Source organism: Acartia tonsa, chromosome 5 (assembly GCF_053477335.1).
Source record: "Acartia tonsa isolate MP-2025a chromosome 5, ASM5347733v1, whole genome shotgun sequence".
Taxonomy (NCBI): Eukaryota; Metazoa; Arthropoda; class Copepoda; order Calanoida; family Acartiidae; genus Acartia; species Acartia tonsa.
The window spans coordinates 47751080-47778663 of NC_137264.1; the positions used below are offsets into that span (position 1 = coordinate 47751080).

The 27584-nt window shown below is 32.8% G+C and overlaps 2 protein-coding genes across 2 annotated transcripts; one reads left to right on the plus strand and one right to left on the minus strand.

The window, feature by feature from the left end:
* Positions 1–5905: 5905 nt before the first annotated feature.
* Positions 5906–12591, minus strand: LOC145319686 (uncharacterized). The gene is made up of 11 exons (XM_080161971.1): positions 12466–12591; positions 12007–12067; positions 11387–11475; positions 10782–10834; positions 9756–9872; positions 9330–9447; positions 8450–8532; positions 7759–7959; positions 7283–7394; positions 6895–6980; positions 5906–6626 (listed from the first exon to the last, which is right to left on the minus strand). The coding sequence occupies exons 1-11, from the start codon at positions 12560–12562 to the stop codon at positions 6507–6509; spliced, it is 1137 nt and encodes a 378-aa protein (XP_080018097.1). The 5' UTR covers positions 12563–12591; the 3' UTR covers positions 5906–6506.
* Positions 12592–19875: 7284 nt separating this feature from the next.
* On the plus strand, positions 19876–26222 carry LOC145319687 (uncharacterized). The gene is made up of 7 exons (XM_080161972.1): positions 19876–20085; positions 21272–21356; positions 21942–22072; positions 22538–22583; positions 23429–23482; positions 25313–25542; positions 26010–26222. Exons 2-7 carry the CDS (start codon positions 21279–21281, stop codon positions 26053–26055), a joined length of 585 nt encoding a protein of 194 aa, XP_080018098.1. The 5' UTR covers positions 19876–20085; positions 21272–21278; the 3' UTR covers positions 26056–26222.
* Positions 26223–27584: the final 1362 nt, after the last annotated feature.

The following is a 27584-nucleotide window of genomic DNA, read 5'->3' on the forward strand; positions in this document are numbered from 1 at the left end:
GTCAGTCGCTATAAATACCCTTGATCCACTCAACTAATATCTGAACCCCCTAACCGGTGTTTGGGTTGTAGGTAGTTTTGGACAATGAAATATAATTGGAATAGAAAACAAAGAAAGTCCCTAAAAAATCAGCATGTTATGTCATAAAAACTAGGGATTATCCGACTCAATTTTAGGGGTTTTCTTTCCCACTCCTCCTCTCCTCATCCCTCATTTTTATAACGTCATTGAGGGACTTTCTTTGTCTTCACTGGAATAACTCACAGTCAGGCTTTGTAATAACCTCCCAATAAACTAATATTTTTTTTTTACTCCATTATAACCAAAGCTTTGAGTTTAGGGTAGTCTTAGTAAAAGAAAACAACATTTTTCAAGAAAGATATAAGGTCTAGATCCTCAATCCCTTAATTGGACGGTACTACGTCAAACACTAGATACGTCAAACAGTAGATGCGACAAACGCTAGACAGACAAACAGTAGATGCATCATACGCTAGACAGACAAACAATAGATGCGTCAAACACTAGACTACGACAAACAGTAGAATTTTCAATTTCGCGACAAACAGTAGAAATTTTAAAGTGCGACAAACACTAGAAGCGACATACGCTAGAATTTAAACTTTAAAAAAATATTCAAAGATATTTTCGTTCATAAATACTAAATTTATATTACTATCAATGCAGGGATCTAAAGGGATAAGATAATGGCCTAAAATGTACATCCCCTATAGCATAAAATTAGTGGTTCAAACGTTTGAACACTCAACTTATTAAACCAACCAATAAAATTCATTTAAGTGCCAAAAGTTGCTTAGCCAACGAATAAGAAAACTTTCTTATAAATTTTTTGACCCCCCCCCATCAACCTCATTTTTTATTTTAGTAATTTTTAAATATTATTTTTTTTTTTTTGGGGGGGGGGTAATTTCTTCTAGGGGCGAAATATCTGGGGAGGGTGGTGGTACCCTCCCCCAAAATAGTTATAATCCTTCCCAGGACCTATGAGAAGCTACCCTGTTAAGGAGAATCCGATCGGTTCAGCATTTAGCGAGATCCTTTGGTATAGACAAACAAACATCCTTTTAATTTTTTATAAGGATTAATTCTAGCGTTTGTCGTATCTATTGTTTGTCGCCTTTAGAAAAAATCTAGCGTTTGTCATATTCTAGCGTTTGTCGCATTCTAGTGTTTGTCTTATCTAGCGTATGTCGTGTCTAGGGTTTGTCTGTCTACTGTTTGTCTGTCTAGCGTTTGTCGCATCTACCGTTTGACGTATCTAGGGTTTGACGTAGTACCAATTGGACCAATATGAAAACAGTGTAAATATAATCAAATTTGAAAGATACATGTTTTGGTACAAAGCAATGGTTATATTTTAATTTACTGAATATAAAAAGTCTGCTATAAAGTTGAATCTTGGGGTAAATTTTTCTTTGAGGAATTGTTTTTTGTATAGACCAATAGTATTTGAATAAATATAATCAAAACTATTTGTGTGCTAGTTTTTTTCAAGGAAAATCACTTATAAGTAAATTAGTCATATAAGTAAACTAGCAGCTTCGCCCCTAGCCTCTAGGGGCTTTGCCCCAATAGGTAATTTAAAAAAAGTATTTCTGGTGCTGCTAATTTTATGTGAAGTAGTTTCCCCAGAATTTTGTTTTTGGGAGGCAAAAATTTTCATTTTTGGAGTGGTTTGGGGTGTCCCCCCCCCCCCTCCAATCAAATTCAGTGGTTACTGAGATCTTAAGCTTCAGATGGACGGTTGGACAGACGGACAGATAGACATCAAACTACTTTGTATTATAGGTTACAGGTTAATTTTTTTATAAAACAATTATATAAAATATGTTATATATTCTAGGACATTTAAGTTTCAAATATTCAAAAATGATTTTTTAACAAATTATGCCCTAAAAACCTGTTTTTCCAAAGGCCTTTTTGAAGATTTATGGATTTAAAGGTTGTGAAAAAATGCGCACATTTTCAATTTCCAAATTGCACAACTTACATTAATAGTAGAAAACGTTATATTCTGTTAGTATCGTCATAAGCTCTTGTGTTTGTGTAATAGGGGTGAAGCAGTTCAAGCCCTATTTGGTGAGTCCGGCAAAAGAGCCCCTAGCCTTAATGATTCTATCAATAAAATACTCCAAGTAGTTACAGTTTGAAGATTTATTTAGAACTAATTATACATGATAAGATAATCGCTTTATATACAACAAATTACAGATATGGGGTTAGGTAGACAATGGGTGTGGAGAGAATGGGGAAGTGCTGTCCAGGTGAAAGGCAGAAGGGCAGGCTAGTGTGGGGGTAATGCTGGCATCCCCCGGAAAAGGGTAGGTTAGCTGGAACATGAGGGGGGAGGGGCAACCCCTTCCCCCGTCGGCGGCTGTTAGTGTTGACCGCATTAAGCTGGCTGTCAAACAAAAGAAAAGGTTTTTTTGAAGAATGTGCTGGGTGGAGCTTTAACACCTGCGTGTTTATCGGGAGTCTCGGAGCGTAGTATGCTCTAGGAAGTGACAGTCTGTCTGTCCGACTACCACATTTGTTTGATTCAACAGTTTGTAAGGGTACTAGTGAGATATCCTAAATTATTTGATTTGTCCATGTTTACCCTCATTTTATCCACTACGATGGTTTATAAGGTTTTGGGGCAGCAAACTCATTAATTTCTCTTTCCTTCTTATACGACATTAGATTAATAAAATTGGACCCAGCTTGATAAAATCTTCGGTGTATTCAAAGTAAGATTACGCTTTATTAATGTACTTGTAAGGTAATTTAAATTTTAAAATTAAATTGGAAGTAGAACAAAAAAAGCTATGCTAGTAAAAATACGCCTGCCCTTCCGTAGGTTAATAAAAATCTTGAGTCGGTATAAATATTGTGAATTTTACCTTGCGCTCATTATGGCCTTACTTGTCCTTTTTTGACTTTCTATCGCGAAAACATCGGCGACCGTGGCTCGACACGTTGCGTATCCGCTCGTCGTCGGGGAAGTGATAGGTTCGAATCTCAGACCGACACCGCGGCATAACTAAAAACATTAAAAACAGTTTTTACTGCTGATATGTCAGGTACACGACATAAATAGTTAGAGTAGTGGAGATGCTTTGGCCGATAAACAGGCACAACTCATTACCATGTGCTAATTTAGACATTCTGAGACAAAATTAGTGCAACCAAATGGTTTTCTTTTGGATATTACTTAACCTAATATCTAATAGTGGGCGTATGAGTATTGCAACCCATAACAAGCAGATGCAATTGTAACTGGAAGTAAGGCAGGCATTAATTTTTTTAAAGCGAAGCTTTTCTATAATTAGGGTCAGTCCGTCCGTCCGTACGTCTGAGATGGATAGCTTTTTTCGTTAATTTAGGCATGTTAGAATTGTCCTATCGATTTCAAACTTTGCATGGTGATTCCTGTAGTAGTTAGGTACAATTTAAAAAGCGTAGCAACTCTACAATCATTACCAGAATGTCCGTACGTCCATTTTAAACATGTTGATTTTTTACTTTTTTCATGTTATCTAATTATCCGAATGTTCTGATTTTTGGTATACTGATTCCTGGGACAACAAAGTACAATATTATAAGCAAAGCAACTCTATAATCAAGTCATAAAAATGTAAGTATGTCCATAAACATTATCCTGTATCAAGAAGTTTTTTCAACAAATTTACTCACAATTTTGCTTTGACTGTTATTCATTTATGTTCTGATTATTCAGTTCTGACACTATACAAGTGTTAATGTCTGTTTGTACGACCGTTTCAGAGCTTCACTTTTATGGATGTTGTCATCCTTGTTTTAAGAAAAATTATGCAAATACAATCAAATGTCAGTCAGGCTGCTTCTTGGCGTTTTTTTGGTCCTCTTAAAACTTGTTTTTATTGTTATGCATTTTTTTATGAAGGATTTGAATCTTTTTACAAGTAAATATTATATTCATGTATCTTAGAGTTTATAAAAAAAAAACAAGGATGACAACATTCATAAAAGCGAAGCTCTGAAATTGAAGGACAAACGAACATTAACATTTGTAGTGTCAGAACCGAATAAGCAGATTATTATTGCATAAGTATAAACAAAATTGTAAGTAAATTTTAGGGACATACTTACATTTTTAAGAATTAATTATGGAGATGCTTCGCACATAACATTGTACCTTGTTGTAATAGGAATCAGTATTCTAAAAACCAGATGAATCGGATATTTCTAACATACAAAATATGATGACAAAAAAGTAAAACATCGGCATGTTTAAAATGGACATGCGGACATTTTGGTAATGACTATAGAGTTGCTACCTAATTACAGAGCCCCTAGTTGATAGGGGCGCAGCCACTAGTCTATTAACATAATAAGTAGCAAGGTTTATTTGAGTCAAAGTGGGTCGAAGCTAAAAAGCTTTTAAGGGAAGAGTACCTTTTAGTTTGGTTTCAGGCTATTTTCTTAGTATGATTATTTTTGTTCTTCTTAATTTTAATTATTCCAAGACGACTTTTGCTGCATGCTTCCAATGAATTTTCTTTAGTTATTTTACATGCAACAACAACAACCTGTCAAAATTTTACAAAAACAAGGATGACAACATCCATAAAAGCGAAGCACTGAAACGGTAGGACAAACGGACATTAACACTTGTACAGTGTCTAAACTGAATAATCAGAATATAAAAGTATAAGAGTCGTAGCAAAATTGTAAGTAAATTTGTTGAAAAACTGCTTGATACAGGATAATGTTTAAGGACATACTTACATTTTTAGGACTTTATTATAGAGTTGCTTCGCTTATAATGTTGTTTTTTGTTGACCCAGGAATCTATATACCAAAAATCAGATCAAAAGGATAATTAGATCACATAAAAATTTGTTGTCAAAAAAGTAGAAAAATCAACATGTTTAAAATGGACATACGGACATTTTGATAATGATTATAGAGTTGCTATGCTTTCTAAATCGTACCTAACTACTACAGGAATCATCGTGCAAAGTTTGAAATTGATAGGACAATTCTAACATGCCTAAATTAATGAATAAAAGCTATCTATCTCGGACGGACGGACGTACGGACGTACGGACCGACCCTAATTATAGAAAAGCTTCGCTTTTAATAATCTTTACTACAATTTAAAAAAAACAGTAGACTCTAATACAGAAAACTTAAAGTAATATCACTCATAAAGTGAGGCGACATTGGACTGTTTATTACACTTTTACTGAATATGATTGGTTGGTCCATACAGTGAGTGTCCAAGCGTTTCAACCACTAACTTTAACACACAGAAAGGATAATTTTGGCTATATACATATATTTCTAAACCATCATCTTATCCCTTTATATCCCTGAATAGAACATCTTCTACTTACGATTACTCTTGGAAGGGTGGTGGTACCCTCCCCCAAAATAGCTGTAAACCTTGCCAGGACCTATGAGAAGTTTTAATATAAGTATTAAGCTATAAAAATTGGAAAGAATTTTAATGAATATAATAGATTTGAAATCTGCATAAAATTTTAAGGAATTTTTATAAAATTCGTTTTTTGAATAATTCTTTATCTATAAGCGCAAATACAAATTAAGTTAAATAATTTTGACATCTGTGATTGGTGGATTAAAAACTATCTGCGCCCTGATTGGAAGCTTAAGTGACGTACATCATTTAACCAATTAGAGCGCAGGTAGTTTCCAATCCACCTATCCTATTGGTCAAAATTTATTAACTTAAATTGGATTTGCGCTTTTAAATAATGAATCATATAAAAAACGAATTTTATAAAAAATCCTTAAAATTTTATGCAGATTTCAAATCTATTATATTCATTAAAATTCTTTCCAATTTTTATAGCTAAATAAGTATAGAGAAGCTGAATAAATTATTAAAACGACTAAAAATAATAGTATGCATTTATTCAATTGAAGAGTAAGAGTGCTTAATTAAAAAAAAGTGCTGTAAAAAAACAATAAAAAATTCAGTCTTATGAGTTACAGTAAAAATCACATAATATATAAATCTGGTATGGTTTTATAGACAGTTGACTGCAGATACGAAAATAGAAAAAATATTTTTGTGTGTGTTAACTTAAAGCAAAAATCAGACTTTTTTGTATTGTCGAAAAATTTCTATAAAACCATACTATACATATAATTTTAACACGGTTTAGAACTAGTTTTTATCCAGTGGAATCAATGGAATACTGAACAATGAACAAAAATTTACTACAAATTATCTTATCACATATTATGGTGCAATTTGGTTAGTAAAGTGGATTTTTCAATGAGATTCAAATTATATAATGTGTGTTTCTTTTATATTTATACTTGTGCATGTGTTTGTGCCTTTTTTAATCAATAAAAAAATAGGTGCACAAGATTAAGTTCATTTTTTTCCAATTTGCCTCAAATTATTATAATCATACATAAATGTCGTCGTTATCTAATATTACAATGTCGTCTTTTTCAAGTTTGTATTGTACAATTACATAATGTAGATACTAATCAGTGATAAGGCAGGCAATGCTTTGTGAGTAGTGGATCTTGAATCCTTTGGAATATTCAGGAGTAGTTCCTACAGGTGCTGGCACCATTTCTGACCCATCAAACACAACACCAATCTAACGAGAATGAAATATATCGATACATTTATCCTTATATAAAAGTACTATGATTTGTGTAAGTTTGTCTGTCTGTTTGTAACAAAGGATCTGCTAAACCAATATTCGATTGATGAATTCATCAACTTTATTTAGTTTTACTTACTTTTCAGCCCCTTTCAGGAGCTATAACCCAGACGGAAACTTGAATAAGCATAAAATAATTTTTTTTCTTCCAAAGGTTAGTTTGTGTAGTACCATCTGTATTTGTTAACATTCTTCTACTTACATGGAAAGGATAGTTTCTGGTGTATATAGTGGTTCTTGTCGTACCGGTGGTTGGTGGTACTCCCAATCCTGCTCCGCAATACCGATCTAAAAAATTTCATAAGAAGTTAAAGATTAGGAAATTAAGGATGACAACATCCATAGAAGGAAGGACAAACGAACAATAACTCTTGTAGAATCACAGAACTTAATAAGTAGAACATTAATTTGCAAGTCAAAACTAAAGTGTACAAAATTGTTTTGCTTAATACAGGATGCAGTAAAAGATTATATAATTTCATGTTTAGAATTTATAGAGATGTATGTTTCTCTTATAATTTTGTACCCTGTTGTTCCAGAAACCATTGTTCTAAAAATGAGATGAATAGGATTAGAAAAATAAGTTTTACCTAAATTCTTTTTACTTGTGGTCTGAGTAGTTATACCTCCTCTAGGAATATAAATATAATCCAAGTAGCATTCAGATCCAGCACTATATGAGGATGCTGTTGTTCCAGAAATCTGGGTAAAAAAATATATCTGTAAATTAACATACCTTCAAAATTACCAGTGACACCTACATTATTTTTGGTCCGTAAATTTTAAATAAATATTAAAAAAATATAAAAATTATCAAGAAATTGTATTTCAGTATATTGAATCTATCTTTTAACTTTATCAATTAACTAAATCAATTTAGCAAATAATTTTGGAATATATATAATTTAATCAAAGTATACTTGATAAGAGTTAGATTTTTGTCTAGGAAAAAACGGAAACCAGATTATCAAAGCTTACAGAATCCCCGCTTCATTTTTTTGGATTGTTTCCTTATGAGAAATTGTCACAGTTAAACCTTGTGTTTAATAGACTTTGAGTAGCATACCTGAAAATCTTCAACTGAGGCAGCATGATACTGGATGCTGCACATTCCCTTCTCTCTCCTGATACAGGCCCTGTAGTTGTGCTGAGCCAGGTGAATCCCGCCATGCCAGTTGTAGCTCACCACGTCGTTGGAGGCCCCTGTGAACCACTGGGTGCATCCAGCTGGAGCCTTCCACCTCGCATCACAAGCAATTTGAGATACCTGAGCAAATGATAGACGATCAATGATGTTAATATTTTTGTATGTAACCTGCAATCGTGGCTCAACACGTAGCACTCGCTCGTTATCGGGAAGGTGATATGTTTGAATCTTGGACTGACACCGTATCATAACTTTAGATGTTAAAAATTATACCTACTGCTGCTATGTCAGGTACGCTACAAAAGAAATTTTAGGGGGAATGCCTTGGCCCATAAACAGGCGCAACTCTTTACCATGCACAGTTAGGACTTCACAGACAAAGGTCATGCATCAAAGCATTGGTTGTCTGTTACATGTTAGTAAACCTTAACGGAGCATTTTGGATACTTTAGTTACTCATTTCCTGCAAGTTTCTCTTTATCAAAGATTAACACGATTAAAACAAAACAAAAATTCAAACATACCACGAGAACTGTTTTGATAGTCTGTCTTAGTAAGTACTAAAGTAGACCCCAAAAGAATATTTTTTAAAAAGCTCAAAGAAACCTACCAAAACTTTGAGTGTTCTTGTTGTGGAAGAACCTGTCCAGGTTGTCTCCATAAGATTGCAACCATCAGCAGCTTCAACAATCACTGAAATATAAATCAGAAAGTAGTTTGCTGTGCCCCTAGTATCTAGAACCCCTCCATTTTAAATATCAAGGAAAGATAGGAAATTGCTTAAATAAAACTATCCTAATACTTGAATCTAAATATAATATAGCCTGATCCATCTGGGTACATATATGAAGATACCTCAAAATGGAGGACTCATTCAAAGGTACAGACAAAAAACCTTGTTACTTTATATAAAAGGACTAATTGTATGCAAAAAGTTGCAATATGATTCTCCAGTGTTATCCTCTTTTTTTTATCCCTGTTTTGCTAGCAGGTACGCCCCTAGAGGCCTCCAGTGGCACTTTAGGTGGTGAAGGGGTAGGTTGTAGGGTTGGATTCATTTATGAGGGTGTTGGTAACCTTCCGCAAATAGTTATAAACCTCCCAGGACCTATCAGAATATGCATTGTAAAGAAGAATCATATCAGTTTAGCGGTTAGAAAGATCCTTTGGTACAGACAGACAGACCAAAGAGACATTCTGTTACTTTTATTTTATTACATAGGGTTGGGCCGGTTAACCGGCCATTTTCAATATTCGACCGGTTACTGAATATTGAAACTAATTGGATACTGGATATCCGGATGATTTCTAATGCCAAATATCTGGTTATCTGGCCGGATATCTGGTAATGTGCCAGATATCGAACGTTGTACAAATATCCGGCCGGATATCCGGCATTAGGTATCAGCCGGATATCCGGTATCCGGCCCAACCCTACTATCAAGTAAAGTATAATTATTTAGATTGTAATATAAATTGTTGATACTTACTATGATATCCCTTGTTGTTGCCACAGAGGGGAGTGGTATTGCCATTATCCGACTCCAGGACAAATACTGAGCGTTGGCACACTGTATCTCCATACATTCCAGTTCCAGCTGTGTCCAACTACAATTAATATCACATATTAACGGTTACAAAACAACTGTAACTGTAAACTGTAATCTGTAATGTCTGCTAGTGTTTGTGATGATTAATTTATATGAGCTTGGTTTGCTAGGTGCATAACAAATTAATCGGTATTCAGCTTTTAAAAAGCCAAAATAAGCAAAGGTGTGATAGTTTTAGAATTTTTTTTAATTCTTAGAAAGCTGGATATAATACGACATGATAAATAATTTTTTAGTATGCCTTAGAACAGGTTCTAATCCAGCGGATATTAATCAGTTTCGAAGCCATACTGGAAATATACTTACTGTTCCTGAAACAGGTTGATCCAGATTAAATTCCTCAAAGTCCAATCTGATTTGACAAATATTCGAGTCGATCCTACACACGTTAGATTTACAGGGGGAAGGTCCGGACGAGCCATCCTACAATTATAAAATTTCTTATTATTTACTTTTATATTTTACTTGCATTAACTATTTTTGTATAATAATTTTATCGTTAAATTGTATATACAATATTTATTAAAAGGTGTCTTAAAGTATATATTATACTTGTCTTGTTCATTGCATCTTATTATAAACAGTTTTCTGCAAATTTTCCAGTTTGTTGGATATATATAATTATATGAATACATTTTCTTTAAACACATACATACAGACAGATATAAACAATAAACTTTTTAAAGAATTCTTCTTTCGAGGGACATATAAGGGACGAGAAAGCCTTTAATCCCAAATTTCAATTGAGGTAAAAGCATGTGCCTTTAATTTTTGTGTGTTTTAAATGGTTTATTCATCTTAATAGAAAAATTCATAAATAAATTAAACATGATAATATTACATGATACACATATTTATACATACATGTTAAAACATTACGTTATATTTTGATTTATATCGATATCATCACATAGAATAATTATTAAATCATATTACTTTTTTTTTATAAGAATGGAGATCGGACATTATCTAACAACTAAAATAGGCAAAAAGGCATGACAAATATGTGATAATAATCAGGGATCAGGTTGGGCCGGATATCCGGCCATTTTCAATATCTGGCCGGATACCGGATATCTGGTAATTTGCAGGATATCGGACGATTTTCAATATCTGGCCCAACCCTAATATAAAGTAAAGGGATAAGTCAATGGCCAATAACTTAGTGGTTAAATCTTTTGGACACTCAACTTAACGAACCAACTAATCAATATCCATTTAGGTCCCAAAGTTGTTAAGCCAACGAATAAGAAAACTTTGGGGACTAATGTAATAAATATAATGAGTAATACTATAGCAAGGTTATTGGTTTTAAAAATGTTAAAGGCTTACCATCAAAAAGTAAGTGTTGTTTTTGCTTATATTATCTCCACAAGATGCTTTAACTAAAAATATGAAAATAATTATTACATTTTAAATAAAAAAGGCCTAGGCTAACAAAACTTGTATTAATATTATGATTTTTATTTTATTATTCGCAGAAAATTGTTTATGATACAATTTTTCAGTATGATTCAGAATCGGTGCTAAACCAGCGGATAAAAATCGGTTTCGAAGCTATACAGGAATATGCTTAATATTAGTGGCGTGCACAGCGATTCACTATAGGGAGGCGTTGACACTCCTCTACCCCCCCCCCCCAAGCCCTACAGCACGCCACTACTTTATATGAAACTTTTTAATAACCAGGGATAAGACAATAGCCGATAAATTTATGTATATCCCCAATGATGATACACAAAATTACCCCTTCTGTAGAAGATTAAGATTAGTGATTGAAACGTTTGGACACTCAACTAAATGAACCAACCAATTAAAATTCAATAAAAGTCCCCAAGGTTGTTAGCCAACAAGTAAGAAAACGTTATCATAAAACTTTGGGGACTAGTGTTTTAAACTACCCAATGTCCCCTTCCTCCCTGCTGGTAATAACTTACATGAGCAGCAGACTCCAAATCCGTTGGCACAGGCTCCAATATTTTGTCCTCCCAGAGCTGTACACTCGTTAGGGGCATAGCACGTACCACTGCAACACAAATATAGGTAAAAAATCAAGGAACCAAAGGGATAAGACAATGGCCGATAAATTGATGTACATTCCCAGTGACGATATACAAATTTACCCCTTCTGTAGATTACAATTAGTGGTTGAAATGATTAGACGCACAACTTAATAAAAAAAAACAATAAAAAATCAATAAAAGTCACCAAGGTTGTTAAACCAACAAATAAGTAAACGTTATTTTAAGACTTTGCGGACTAGTGTAATAAATAAATAGTGTATAAAATGTAGCGAAGCTAAAAAAATCACGGATGGAAATAAGTACAATTCGATTAAATGATTGAAAGATAAATTTAAAGAAAAATGTCACAAAACCTTTTTAATATATTTCTCGGAGGCACCGGCTAAAAAAACTGGTTTTAATCTTATGATTGTACATTTCTATATTCGTAGAAAACTGGATATAATACGATGCTAGACATAGTTTTTTCGTATGGATGAGAACCGGTTCTTATCCACCGGATTCGAATGAATACGAGAAAATAAATAATATACCTAGTTGTTCCGATTGTACAACCATCGTTTGGAAACTTCACCACGTTCAATACATTGAAAACTTAAAAATATATATATATATATTTATCATTTTCTTTGTATTTTCTTAATGTCTGTCTTTCTATCTTTCTGTCTTACTATCTATCTATCTAACTAAATCTTTTTTCTGTCTGTTTAGCCTTATTTTGTTTTCTATAATTCTGTATATCCCTTTATAAAAGCGAGGCTTTTCTATAATTAGGGTCGGTCCGTCCGTCCGTCCGACTGTCAGAGACAGGAAGAGGGAAACGTGATTTTCTCGGCTCCTTTAAAAGATAGATACTCGAGAGCTGAAATTTTCAGGGATTAATTGTGTTAACATTCTTCATATTTTCATTAAGATTCGTCAATTGGTTGGGGTGCTAGATCAATTCCTACATTTTTAAAATTTCATGATTGGAATGAATGGAATCTACTTACCTTTTTGATCCCTTACGGCTACTTGTGAATCATTATCTGGAAGGATAGATCCTGTAGCAAAGGATACAAAAACAAATCCAGCTAGCAAGAAGATCATTTTAGATCCTGAAATAGTTATTTCTCGCATCGTATTATAAACAGCTTTCCGCGGATATAGAATGTACAATTATAAGATTAAAACCAGTTTTTTAGCCCCGAGGTGCCGAAACTGGTTTTAATCTTATGATTGTACATTTTTATATTCGTAGAAAGCTGGATATAATACGATGCTGAACATAGTTTTTTCGTATGGGTGAGAACCGGTTCCTATCCACCGGATTCGAATAAATACGAGAAATTAAATAACATTAAGATTCAGGGTTCTTAGGGGATAAGACAATAATCTAAAAATTTTTTCTCAGTCAACAGTAAGTCAAACCTTGGGTGCAAGTGTGCATTTTAAAATCCAATTTTCTCTCCCTCCCTGTAAAAAATAGAACCAAATTCAATTCGTTAGTTTTTTAGTAAGAATTGGCCTTTTCAACAATCTGCAGTTACAGCTAAGCAGCTGGCGACGATAGGCAGCTGTTGATCAAGTAGTAAATTTTGATGCCTTGTTTTTTAATGCATATTTAATGAAAATATATTCATATATATATTGTCTCATTAAACAATATGTGGGTATAGTCCCTTTCGTGGCAACGCACCTTAAAGGGCGATTCTTTATATTTTTCACAGTAGGTTTTCTCCTATTTCTAGGCCTTGAAGGGGGGCTCTAACCCTGCGGGGCCTATTGCCTAACCCTCTGGGGGCAATAACCTAACCCAATATAACCTAACCTATAAAAAGCCATTTTAAAAATACGACGAATTGCCTCTTAAGGGGCGTTGCCACGAAAAGGACTATTCCCCAATATGTTTTTTTTAAAACGTAAAATAAATCATAAATCACAAACTATAATACAAAGTAAAACGATGTCTGTCTGTTTGTCTGTGTGTTTGTATGTGTGTCTGTTTATTTGTAGCGAAGGATCTCGCTAACCGCTGAACCGATCGGGTTCTCCTTTACAGGGTAGCTTCTCAGAGGTCCCGGGAAGGTTTATAACTATTTTCTTGGGGGTTGGGTAATTTAAAACTAAAATTAAAATAGTGGGGTCGACTACGTCCCCCCCCCCAAAAAAAAAATTTCTCCCCACCCAAAAAATTTAGAATTTAAATTTTTTTCTTTAAATCTAAAATATGAAAAATTGGTTTGATTAAACCTCTTGAGGCATAGCCCCTAGAGGCTAGGTGCAAAGCCACTAGTATTTAAATAAAAGTTAAGTAAACCTTTGTTGCATATACACAAAATATAGTATAGATAGTTATACCAACAAATTCATATAATTCTAGATAACTTCCTTAGGTAAAGTTTACATGTAACTGTACCCTTCCTAACTAGAACACATAAGAATTATTATTTATTTAGTTCTGTGGCTCATGGTTCGATGCACACCGATAATATAATACTAGTGTGGACTATGAAACTTGTAATCAGTCAGGCTTTTGCCAGTTGGGTGCGCGAAGCCCTCCCGAAAATTTGACATCCTTCAAAATAAATGAATGCACCCCCTGGCAAAATCAAGCTACTCATAGGTCCTTAAAGCATCCATCGACGGATACATTGAGGCGTGAAGCGCACCAAATTTTAAAAAAACCCTCTAAATTCAAGAAGGTTATGACTTTTTTATTTCAACACCCTCCTTAGGGGGGTGTATTAGGGGGTGGCGTGGAGGGGAATCATTTTAATGAAAACGTTTTAAAGTTGATGATCCGATAAGGGCTCCTAGTGATATGAATTCAACGTTCATAGGCTACACTGCATCGAGAAATTTCACTTTTGGTGTTTATGGAAATCTAAGCTTACCCGACCATGGTGCAATTACGGTTGGGAAATTATCTTCATTTTAGAATAATTATTTATCGCATCGTGTTATAAACAGCTTTCCGTGGATATGAAAATGTACAATTATAAGATTAATTCCAGTTTTGTTAGTCGGGAGGGGCCGAAGGCCGGGCTAATAAAATTGGTATTAATCTTATGATTTTTATCTTAATATTTGTGGAAACGTGTCTGTAGTACGATACTATACATGGTTTTTCAATATGGATTAGAACCGGTTCTAATCCATTGGATATTAATCGGTTTCGGATCAATACTGGGAATATAATTCATTCTGGTACCCAAAGTTTTATATTACAAACTTTGGTTCCTTCAATACTTTATAGCGGATAACTTCCTAGAGGCCTCTAGGGGTTCTTGAGGGATGGGTATGGAGTTGATGAGTAAAAATATTTTTTTTTTTTTTTTTTTTTTTTTGGGGGGGGGGGGTCATTATTTTTATGGCCATTTTTCTATGGGGAAGGTGGTGGTACCCTACCCTAAATAGCTATAAACTTTTCCTGGAACTATGAGAAGCTTACTGCAAAGGAGAACCATGTTTTTTTCAGCGGTTAGCGAGATCTTAAGCCTCAGACAAACAGACAGACATTCACTTACTTTAACACAAAGATTAAAGAATATAATAAGTTTGTGACCGTAAAGTTTGCATGCCATGAAGTCATTGGTCCTGAACCAATACTTTCTTTTCATATCAATAAAATAACAAGGATCACAACATCCATAAGTACCGAAGCTCAAAACTTATGGATGGATATCCGGAAAAAAATTAACTTTATTGCAGTTTCATAAAATAAACATTAAACTAAAAATCTTGAAACCTTGTAAGATTTGTAACGTGAAAATCTAGGAATTGATCTAGCACCTCAACTAATATGCAATTCTTAATGAAACTTTGTGGGGATATGTATACTTATTTAACCTCTAAAAATATCAGCCGTCTGTCTTTATAGGAGCCGAGAAAATCACGTTTCCCCCACTTCGTGATTGACGTACAGACAGACTGACGGACACTTAGAATTATAGAGTAGCTTCGCTACTAACAAGGATATATATATAGTAGCCATACGTCTGTAATAACAATGGATATAGACTATGTGGATATTGTAGATTATTATTTATATTAGTCAATACGTTCCTCCCTGCTCAGTGGGGGGGGGGGGGATGTGGTAAAGTCATAAAGGAGGATGGGGGGGGGGGGGGGGAGGGTAGTACCTTCATATAAGCAAGCTGAGAGAAACATTTTATCAGGGTTAAAGAGAATCTCTCGCAATGTCCAAGTATTCTATATCCATTGTAATAACACGAATTTGAAGATAAGTTGGAATGGTCCTAACAATGTTGAACATTTCATCAAGTCCTTTTAAGGAAGTTTGTTTGAAGTTATATATACAGTTGTAATGTTAAAATCGCTCTATATATTTGAAACATTACCTCAACCGTGATAAATAGCTCTAACCTGTCATAAACTAACGAAAATTTAAATTAAGATTGAAGTTAAAAAATTACAGAGAAGCTAAAGCTTTGAGTGAAAAATCAGTGTAAATTTTACCATTACAATATAATTTACATGAGTACTTTTTACAAGTCATATAATACAGGGAATTAGAAAAAAGGGAAAAAATTACTGTAGTAACAAGATCTGTTTGTTTGTACCTAAAGATCTCGTTAACTTCTGGAATGATATGACTCTCCTTCAATGAAGGTTTTTATCTTCTTTCGGGAGGGTTCCTCAAACCCTTACAAGTTTGATCAACCAATGAAAAATTACCCCCTCCCCCCACCCCAAAAAAAGAAATATCACTTCCTCCCCTCCCTTCACAAAAAAGGATCTGTTAGAAAAAGGTATAGGCGACAATGGGACAAATTGCAGTTAATAAATACTTTTAATTTCCACTGAAAGTAAAACATTTTTCTTCATATGCAATATCCTTCACGCCGCAGTCTGGATATAATTACAAATTTTGGATCTAGTGCAGTTCACGGTAACGTTCCTGGTAACGATTATCTCCAAAAATCTATAAACTTTAGAGGCTGCTAACGGCAAAACGGTGGACTGCATAGAATATGATAGAACAAAATTTTAACCGACGACAAAAGAAGGCCTACAAATAATCTAGAATAGTCATTACTCAACAATACGATGTCATCTCGCAGTGCACATACATGCGCAAAAAAGACCGGCAAAGCTTTACCTGTGCATCATTTGATCTTGGCTATTCCTGACTATTTATAGGCATTCTTCTACCATTTCATTCGGTGTGCGAGTATGACATGATGTACGTTTAGCCAGTTGGCAGCCTGGAAATTTCATAGATATTTGGAGATAATCGTTACCAGGAACATTTTACCATGATCTTCACTAGATCCCATTTTTTTGTATTTTAACCTTTTTGTTATGTGAGCAGAACATTACAGATTAGAACCATGGTTATGGTTGGTAATTTGTTGCAATAAAGTTTATTCAAAATATTTATTTTAGAACTTAAAAATAATATCTATAATACAAAGTAGAATGATGTTTGTCCGTCTGTCTGTTCATTAAGATTGGTAACCACTGAACCGATCGGATTCTACTCTTCAAGGAATATACCTACTGGTTCTGTGGTGGTTTTAGTCTATTTTCGAATTTTTTATTCATTTTTTTAGTTACCTCATGGGGCAAAGCCCCTAGGAGCTATGGGCGAAGCCGCTAGTTGACAGGGATAAAGCAAAAGCAAACGAATAAATAAATAAAAAACAAAATCGCGCTTTTGTAATTGTAACGATGTAGGTGAAAAATAAGACAAAATTATCATATTCATATCCTATTATATAAAGAAGTATGGGATTTTTACCTGAAGCTTAAAATCTCAATAACTACTGAATCGATTCACTACTCTATATTTGTAAATGTTTGTCTGTCTGACCATCTAAATTTTTAGGCTTCGCTTTTATAGATGATCTCATAGCATACGTGAGTAGCTTTTTTTTGTTAATTTAGAAATGATAATACCTGTAACAGTTAGTTACAACAAGCGAAGTATCTCTAAAATGAAAAACTAAAAATGTATTGTAAGTATGTCCTTTAACAGAATACAATATGTATAAGCAATTTTCAACAAGTTTATATACAATTTTGTTTATTACATTCAAATTCATGTTCTGCTCAATAAGTTTTGACACTCTACAGGTGTTACCGTTCGTTTGTTTTATCGTATGATTTCAGAGCTTCGCTTTATGGATGTTTTCATCCTTGTTAAAATGTAGGTACATCAATATTGCATATCTATTATTAAGTCCAAAAAATTAGTAAGTATGTCCTTATATATTATGTTTTTTTATTTAACAAATTTATATACAATTTTTTGTCAGTACAATTTAAAAAAAACATTCTGCTTTCTAAGTTCTGACACTCTACAGGTGTTTATGTTCGTTTGTCCTACCATTTGATTTTAGTGCTGATATTTTATAGATGTTGTCATCCTTGTTATTTAGTAAAGTTTCACTCTCCAAGCCTCATTGGTTGGGATCAGGATATGCGGATCCATAAAAGTGAAGCTCTGAACTGGTTGGACAAAAGAACCTACACTTGTAGAGTGTCAGAATTGAATAATCAGAATATAAATAAGTGTCGAATCAAAATTGTAAGAAAATTTGTTGGTCCATTATTTATTCCCTCGGGTAAGAAATATTCATTCCTAAACAAAAAACTGGACAGGAATACCCCATTCCCATATAAACGACCCCTTAAATAGTGGATGTAAATATTCATTTATTTCCCTGGTATCTCATTTATATCCCTGGTATGATTTTAGAAGATTTTTAATTTTTTTTGGAAGATTTTAGAATTTTTATTAATTACTAAAAGAAAGAAAAATTATACCAGAGAAATAAATGAAATTTAAAAACCAAAATTAAACCACATTTTACTAGCATAAAAATGAGTTTTTATTTAAATGAGAATGATATTCCTGTCCAGTTTTTTGTTTAGGAATGAATATTTCTTACCCGAGGGAATACATGATGGACTGATATATAAATAAGTGTCGAATCAAAATTGTAAGTAAATTTGTTGAAAGACTGGTTTATGGACATACTTAGTACTTACATGTTTAGGACTTGATAATAGAGTTGCTTCGCTTATATTATTGTAATTTGTTGTCCCAAGAATCAGTATCCAAAAATCAGATCAATCGGATAATTCTATCACATAAAAATGTGTTGTTAGAAAAGTTAAAAATTGACGTACAGACATTCTAAGAACGAAAAGTTAAAAATTATCATGTTTATGAATATTTAGAATATAAATAAGAGTCGAATCAAAATTGTAAGTCAATTTGTTAAAAAAAAACTAATTAAATACAGTATATTGTTTAAGGACATACTTATATTTAGGACTTGATTGTAGAGACGATTCGCTTATAACATTGTACTTTGTTATACTAGGAATCAGTATCCAAATTTCAGATCAATCGGATAGTTCTATCACATAAAAATGTGTTGTAAGAAAAGTTAAAAATTATCGTGTTTAAAATTGACGTACAGACATTCTGGGAACGATTATAGAGTTGCTACGCTTTCTAAATCATGCCTAATTACTACAGAAATCAACATGCAACGTTTGAAATCGATTGGACAATTATAACATTACTAAATCAACCAAAAAGAGCTAACCGTTCCGGACGGGCGTACTGATGGACCGACTCTAATTATAGGAAAGCTTCGATTTTAATATTAAGAAAACTCTGTACTTTCACACAAAGTACCCTGTTGAGCATTGAAACCCCCGAAAATTCTGATGCAAGGTTTTAGTATGATTTCTATGGATACGACCTTAGTTTCTATTAAATATTGAAAGATGAAATAATGCATGGGATATTCTGAAAAAGACCAAATCGAAGAGGAACAGACAGACATTGTTCTACTTCGTATTATTATGAATTTATATCAAATAAACTTTACTTTTTACAAATTTTGTTTTAAGAACTAATTATAAGTTTCATTTTTTAATGTTAATATGCGTCGTTTCAACATGCTTTTAAACTCAATCTTTCAGTTAAAAGTGCAGTTCTTAAGAAAATAAATAACCAATTGTTATATTTTATTACTAGCCGCTACGCCCCTAGAGGCCTCTAGGGAATCTTTAAGTTAGGGTGGGGAAGTCGACCTCCACTATTTAAATTTTAGATTAAAGTATAAAAATTTGGTGGGGTCATTTTTTTTTATCTCGGGGCGATTTCTCTTCAGAAGGTGGTTGTACCCTTCCCTCAAAAAAGTTTTAAAACTTTCCAGGATCTATGAAAAGCTACATTGTAAAGAAGAACCATATCGGTTAATCGGACAGACACACAGACAAACATCCTTTAACTTTTATAGAAGAATAATTGACTGTAATTTTTTCACTAAGAATTATGATTTAATTTCAATTATAAAAAAAGCTCGCTAAGAGATTATGACAGTATGTACAACAATTAATCATTTTAGGAATATTGTTTATGTTTAAATTACTGACGAAGTTTTTTCTATGCTTTAGATAAAAATAATTAAAATAAAAAATAATCAATTAATAATTCTAAAATTCCTCTCCCCCTTTCTCCCCCCAAAAAATGATTTATTACCCCTAAAGTTATTGTTTACAAAATATTCATCAGTAATTTAAAAGTTATTCACCAGTAAGGTGTTTGAGTGTTCTGTTTGTTGCCTAGTTTCATCATATTTTGGGTAAGTTTTTAATTTACAAAGCTACTTTACACTTACAATTGTTCGTCTTTGTGGGAAAGTTATTTGTTAAGTTCCTTTAGTTTCAATTTGAATTGATTTAATTTATAAGATGTAATATTTTGTGTGCTATGTTTTACATTGCGTATTTTATTTATGTGTATACCTATCTTAGTGTTGGATTTGTGGAGCTAATCCATATTTCACTTTTGTCATTTTATTGTAAAGATTCCTTAGAAAATTAGCTTAATTTGCTTGGTTCGTCTATGATGCTAAATCCTTTTAGAATTCATGAAGAAACGCATGAAAGGTTTCATTATTTTATCTATTATAATTGTTTATTAATGTTGAATTCGCTTTTGTTTGTTTTTATTTCCATTATTTTTTTGTGCTTCGTTATTTCCATATGATTCCATTCTTGATAAATGCCTATAAAGTTCAGACTTCGACTCTTTTTCTGAGAAAACATTATTAACCATTTAGTATCTGTATTTTAGCTTCTGTTATTTGCGAATCATTAGTTACCTTAAAATATTTTCATAATTTGGTTTTTGCGTTTCTCTTAATTGCAAAAAATTAAACTTTATTTAGATTATACCTAAAAAACTGTCCATTTTCTAAAGAGAAATTTTAACAGAATATTTAATATTTCGTTTTTTAATATTTGTGACAAATTTTTTTAAAAAATCTTAAAGCTTGCTTAATTAAAGAATTTTTTTTATAGCTGTTTTCTACTAAAATGTTGACATGTTTTAACCAATGATCTGGCCGGATATGTTTTTGAAATTCTTTTTAGTCCAATTTGAAGAGTAGGGATTTAGATATAATTTTGTTAAATTATTACAATAGCACAAATTCGCTTTTTGATGCGTAGCTCAACTCTAACCGCTTTCCTCGCTGATTGACTCACTGAGTCCTTTCAATCTAATAATGGGGTACTGATTTGACATTATATGCTTTAAGGAGTGCCAAATATACATTTATACAAGAGACTAACTGCACTTTTTGTAATTTTTTTTTGTAGTTTTATAGTTTTCTAGCAGAGATATTAAGACTATAAATTAAATCCTCCTTTCTTTTTCTACATCTTTTCCCCTTTCAATGTTTATAATATTTGTTTGACTTGTTATTTATTAATACATCTATGCATAATTTTCAGTCTCCTTTCTAACACCATGTAATTTATTAGATTGAAGATGCTGATTACACAGGGTGACCTTATTCCCGTTGAACCAGAGGCCACTTCTGTCCCATGGACCAGGAGAAAGTCCCAGGTAATATTCCTTTCGAACCAGGAGAAAATTCCAGGTAATATTCCCGTTGAACCAGAGGCTACCTCTGTTCCTTGGAGCAGGAGAAAATCCCAGGTAATATTTCTGTTGAACCAGAGGCTATCTCTAATCCTGGAACCAGAAGAAAATCCCAGTTATATTTTCCTTCAAGTGGTTCAATGCAAACATTCAACCACAAGAATGTTCAGTTATTTCACACGGAATAAATTTGTTGTATCTTTAACCCTACTCGCAATATCTTTCTATCCTAGCTTATTTTTAAACCAATGGTTAAAAACTCTCTTATAGTAATTTATTGTATCTTATTATTGACAGCCTTCCACAGCTTTTAATACAAATAAATTAAAAGATCTAAACCAGTTTTTTGACCACGAGTGGCCATAACCCAGGCTAACAAAACTGACTTATTTTTATGATTTTAACTTATTATTCGTGGAAAATTGTCAATATGATGCTATACATGATTTTTTTGGAAGAGAAAATTTTATAATCCAGTTTGATGTTTATTGGCTTTGAAGCCATACTGAAAAAATGTTTTCACATAATTTTCATTGTTTATTATTTTAGATTTTAAACCATTTGCACCGCGGGCCTGTAGATTTTAACACCCTTGTGTATGACACAAATGTTGGAGATATCTCTGCTATTTCAACTTATTTTAATCCGGAAAGAATTTCGGTTCAAGACTTAAACTCCAGGTAATTGTTTGGACAAAAACTTCTTTTAAACAAGGACTATTATGTGCATTGGTGGCGAAGCTGATTAAGATATACCTATTTATGTCTTAGAAATGATAATAAGAACAAGGATGAAAACCTCCATAAAAGCGAAAATCTGAAACGTTAGGACAAACTATAGTATAGTGTCAGAACTGAATAATCAGAATATAAATGTAGAAAAGTCGAACGAAACAAAATTTTAAGTAAATCTGCTGAAAAACTGCTTAAATACAGAATATTGTTTAAGGACATACTTACATTTAAAGTATTTCTAAAACATTTAATTTAATAATTTTTTCTTGAGGGAGAGTTTCTTTTAGGACGTCTATGCCCTTAACCTCGTGAAATAGCTGTAAAGCTCTACAGAATTTACGAGATTTTACAGACATGTATTTTAACACTTTTCTTTTGTATTTAAGATAACTTTAATTCTTTTTTTTTCAGGTTTGGTCAGTATCCAAGCAGTGTACAGGATGGTAGCTGTGAAAAGGTAATAATCATTAATGCGCAGCTACTCTATATATATTAACTAGCGGCTGCACTTATAGCTTCTAGGAGCTCTGTATTTGATGTAGTTAGGAAAGTAGGAAAATGGCCTAAAAGCAAACCTTAATCAATTAACGTAATATCGTCTCAGGACCTATGTGAAGCTTTCCTTAAATAGTTTAGTAGTTATCAGAATCTCAAGCTATAGACGAAAAAACCTCACTACTTTATATAATAGGATATGGTAATATTTTTTTTATAATGTGGGTTTTAATGCAACCATCTCTTATCAATGAGTAAATGGCACTTAGAATTCGAATTTCCATCTGAAATTTGCATGAGTAATGCTTGGTAGGTCTATTTTCCCTAAATTGAACAAAAAGTTGGAAAAGTAGTGGCTGGCAGGTTAAGGGCAAATTAGTTACAAAACATATCTCCAAAATACTCTTTGCAGCTCCAAAACTTTATCAAAATGTTCTAGCCGGTAGCTGTTGGTACTAGAAATTTAAAAAAAATAGTTATTGCTATAATTTAACATTAATTGAACAAAAAATATGTTTTAAAAAGTGGATTCCTACGTAATGATTAATTTGCCCTGAAAATAGGGAAAAACGGCTGAGCCATCTTTTGTTCTATTTAGTGAAAATGGACCTACCAAGGATTACTCGTGCAAAATGTCAGATCAAAATTCGAATTCTAAGTGCCATTTACTCATTGATTACAAAATAGTTGCACTAACCCCCCCCCCCCCCCCCCTCCTTTACATATTTTCTAAGCTACCTTTTTCCTTGCTAGGCCTAATGTATTTAGTCTTTATTGAATTTCTTTTTATATATAAATTTTTTACAGAAAGATAGCATAAAGCCAAGACTACTGCTGTACCCAGAACATAATCCAAATCAGGTATAGTTGTTTCTCTTATTATAAACAGTTTTCCGCGGATATAAAAATGTATAGGATTATGACTTGTTTTGTTAGCCCCAAGATGTTTGAGGGACAAGCTAAGAAAACTGGTTTTACTATGATTTTACATTTTTATATTTTTAGAAAACTGGATATTAAGGCATTTTTTCGGTAGTTAAGAACAGGTTCTTATCCACCGGATATTAATCTGTTTCTAAGCTATACTGAACAAATACAATGTCGTGCACAGATGTATCAGGGGAGTGTTACTATTAGGGCGTTACGCTGCTGTTTAAAATAACAGGTTGTCTGTTTGTGTATAGTGGTGAATCCTATAAACTAAAGGGTGTGCAAAAAAATGCGGACATTTTTAAAATTCAAATTGCGCGGCTTGTGTTAAAGAAACCATGCAAGAAATATACCGTTTAACTGCTGAAAGACTGCCACAAGTAGACTCAATACCCAAAATTTGAAGCCTCCAGCTTCAAAAACAAAAGTTATAGACATTCAAAATAACATTTTAGTACAATAAAAATTTTGAAAGTTTTTGATTGCTAATAATAGAATTTTCATTATTAAAATACGTCGCCTAGAAAGAAAATTATAAGGTTATTTTTGGCAGAAACTTAGGATACCAGTAACTGATAACGTCTATACAATAAAAACACTTTTCTTTATAATAAAAATCATTAAAAAATTCAGTTTATTTTGCTATGTATTGAGCGTACTGTAGCGTGAGAATGCCAGCCTCTAGGATTTCCAGCCAATCAGAAGCCTGAGTCTACGCTAAGTCCGCTGAACAACCAATCACAGCTGAGCATCTGTATTACTTACAATAGTTTAATTTTTTCCCGCTATTATTTTATGCTTTCAAACGCAATTTAAACTGAATAAGTTATTTTTTTGGAAATATAAGAATGATTCCTTTGCTACGTATGATTTAGGAGCTACATATTAAAATGTCCCATCTGACTTAAAACTTTACTTGTGAGTATATTTTGGGACATTTTACCCAGCTTCTACCAATAACAAAATTATTTCAGAAAAAATCACTGAACCTATAGGTGTTTTTCAGCTGTCATTGGGGGGGCAACACATCGTAAAATTGACATCTCCATTTGCCCCCCAAATATTATTTTAGATTTATTTTGCTTGTTGGTTATACCTATTCCTGCATTTTACACCCTAGCTCCTAGATTATTTGTAGCACAGGAACCGTTCTTAAATTTCCAAAAAAAATACAGTTCATAGCGGTTCTAACGGTATGCGTAACTACTGTTAACACAATCCGCGCAATTTGAAATTTAAAAATGTACGCATCTATTTTTGCAAAATATTTTCTCTAAATTTTAGTTATATACATACTCTCAAGTAAAGGTTTACGTCAGTTGGGACATTTTAACACCTAGCTCCCTAAATATACATAGCAGAGGAATCTTTCTTATATTTCCAAAAAATAAATAGACTTCTTAGTGGTTCTAACGGTATGCGTAACCTTTTTCTACTATTGACACAAGCCGCGCAATTTGAATTTAAAAAATGTCCGCATTTTTTTGCATACCCTTTAGTATGGTTCTTTCTGGTTAAGCTTTGTTTTATTTAGGCGTTGTTTTAGAGTAAATGCGATATTTTTTTTTTATCGCAAATAAAGTTATATATATCCATGGAAATAAATCTAAAATAAAAAGGTATTTGCTACAAAGATTTGCCCCCTCCCCCCCCCCCCCCCAAAAAAAAACCCGAATGATCTTAAATTTTTTTCAATTTGTTCAGTTTTGCTTAATTTTTTACTTGAAAGGTTTTGTGATTTAACAAAATATTTGTATTTAGATGAAGGCACAAAGAACACTGAAGTGGGTGCTATCCCACAATGACAATGAGGAGGATGGGGGGCAGGGGACACTCCACTCCACACACACCCTCTCCAACTCTATACCTGAACTGACCGGCGGCGGCTCCTCCTACCACGTGGTGGCAGACCATTGGCAGGCAGCAAGTGCCAGAAATGAGGACAGCTGCTCGCCTGTTGATAATGCCAGTTCTCAATTTCAAGATAAAAGGTAAATTTCTGATAGCTTCTCTAAAAAATCTGAAAATAGAAATGACTCTAACAAGTACAAAATTTACGCAAATTTCTGATCAATTTTCGTGTTTTTTTTTAAATGAAACCTATAATAGCTATAAAACAATTCAAGTTCCAATTGGTGTAATCGGACTGAATGTTTCTTGAGTAACTATTTAATTAGATTTTTTTAAAAAGTTTAATAGTTATTTCTTCATCGTATTATAAACCGCTTTCCGCGGATATAAAATGTACAATTATAAGGTTAAAACCAGTATTTTTAGCCCCGCGGTGCCGGAGGCACGAACTAAAGAAACTGGTTTTAATCTTATGATTGTACATTTTTATATTCGTAGAAAGCGGTTTATAATAAGATAATAGACATAGTTTTTTCGTATGGATGAGAACCGGTTCCTATCCACCGGATTCGAATGAATACGAGAAAAAATTTTATTTTATTTCTAGGTTGTGGAATATTTCTGGTGTTGATATGAAGTCAGTTTGGAGTTAAATCTACAAAAAAAATACTTAAATGTAAATAAAAATTGTTATATGTTAAAAATTTATAATTTACAAAACTTTTTAAAATTTGTATGTAAAAAAAAAACTTTAATGACTTAACATAGGTTTTAATGTTAAAGATATGTATATAATATGAATAAATTTTACAACTATAAATGTAGAGACGAATTTAATACTCTTAGAGCTGCTAGTGAGGATTTGGACAAAGTAGCCTCCTAAGGAAATACATTGGTGGTTTAGAATTTCGTGGATTTTAAAAATTTGTTGGTATATTTTTTCCATTTTTTTACAATTTATAATATTGTTTTTGCAATTTTTAATATTTTTTATAATAGTTGGTTTAGATTAAATTATAAGCTAGGATAGGAAGGCTAGGGGGCTAAGTGCTGCGGCCATGACCTTTATTAACAATGGAGGCTACTTTCCTTAAAAAGCTACTTTCCTTAAATAAATTTCCTGAGGTTACTTTGTCAAAGTTCCCGCTAGTGAAGTATGAAAGTTTATGAAATGTCACCGTCAATATTTTTAACTGCTAGTTTTACACCCAACCGGCAAAACTGGAGGATTTAATGATCTTTCAAAATATAAATAAAGGGTTCAGTAAAAAGACCAAATAAATACCAATGAAAATTTTAGAATTTTAAATGATTAGGTTAGGATTAAAAAATAGCTACACAAACTGCAAACGATTCGTTCATTTTAAATTTAACTAACTATATTGATAGTGCAAAACATTCTGTTTAAAATCAATTTTGTTTTACACTAATGAAACTTTGGGTAATAAAACTGGTATAAATTTCAATATTTTTTTTTGTACTTTTATTAGAAAATTTTCTGTAATATGATGTTAAAAATCACTTTTCAGTATGGCCGGTTCTAATCCAACGGATATTAATCAGACTTAAAGGTATACTGGAAATATCAATATTTTATTTTGGTGAATTTCTAGCAATTATATTGAGTCAATACTGTAATATATGATTTGAAGGTTCCAGGACAAACGCAGGAGTCTCAAACGTCTTTCATAAAACCTCACTATATATGATTTATTTAAGGCTGAATTTCTGTGACCTTAGCAAAGCAACTGATAAAAAGGGACATAAATTAACTCTCTTCAGGAGTGGTTTTATGAAGAACTAAACTAAATAAAATTTTAAATAAATAATCTTTCTATTTCTTGTCATGATTATGCGGCAACTCCTAGGGGGTGAAAATTGAACTTGAAATTTTTAAATATAATTTTCTAAAAAAGACCCCGCTGAAATATTTTGGTTTTACCTGGAATCCTCATAGTTTTGTCCAATTTCACCATACATAGATTCCAGAACTCTGCACTTTTATCTTTACTCAATTGTAGCCTGGCGTGACCTGTATTTCAGCAGTTTTTAACAAATCTTAAACTTTTTTCGACTTTATAAACTGATTTAATTAGTTCTGACACTCTACAAGTGTTAATGTTTGTTAGTCCTACCGTTTCAGAGCTTCGCTTTTATGGATGTTGTCATCCTTGTTGTACTT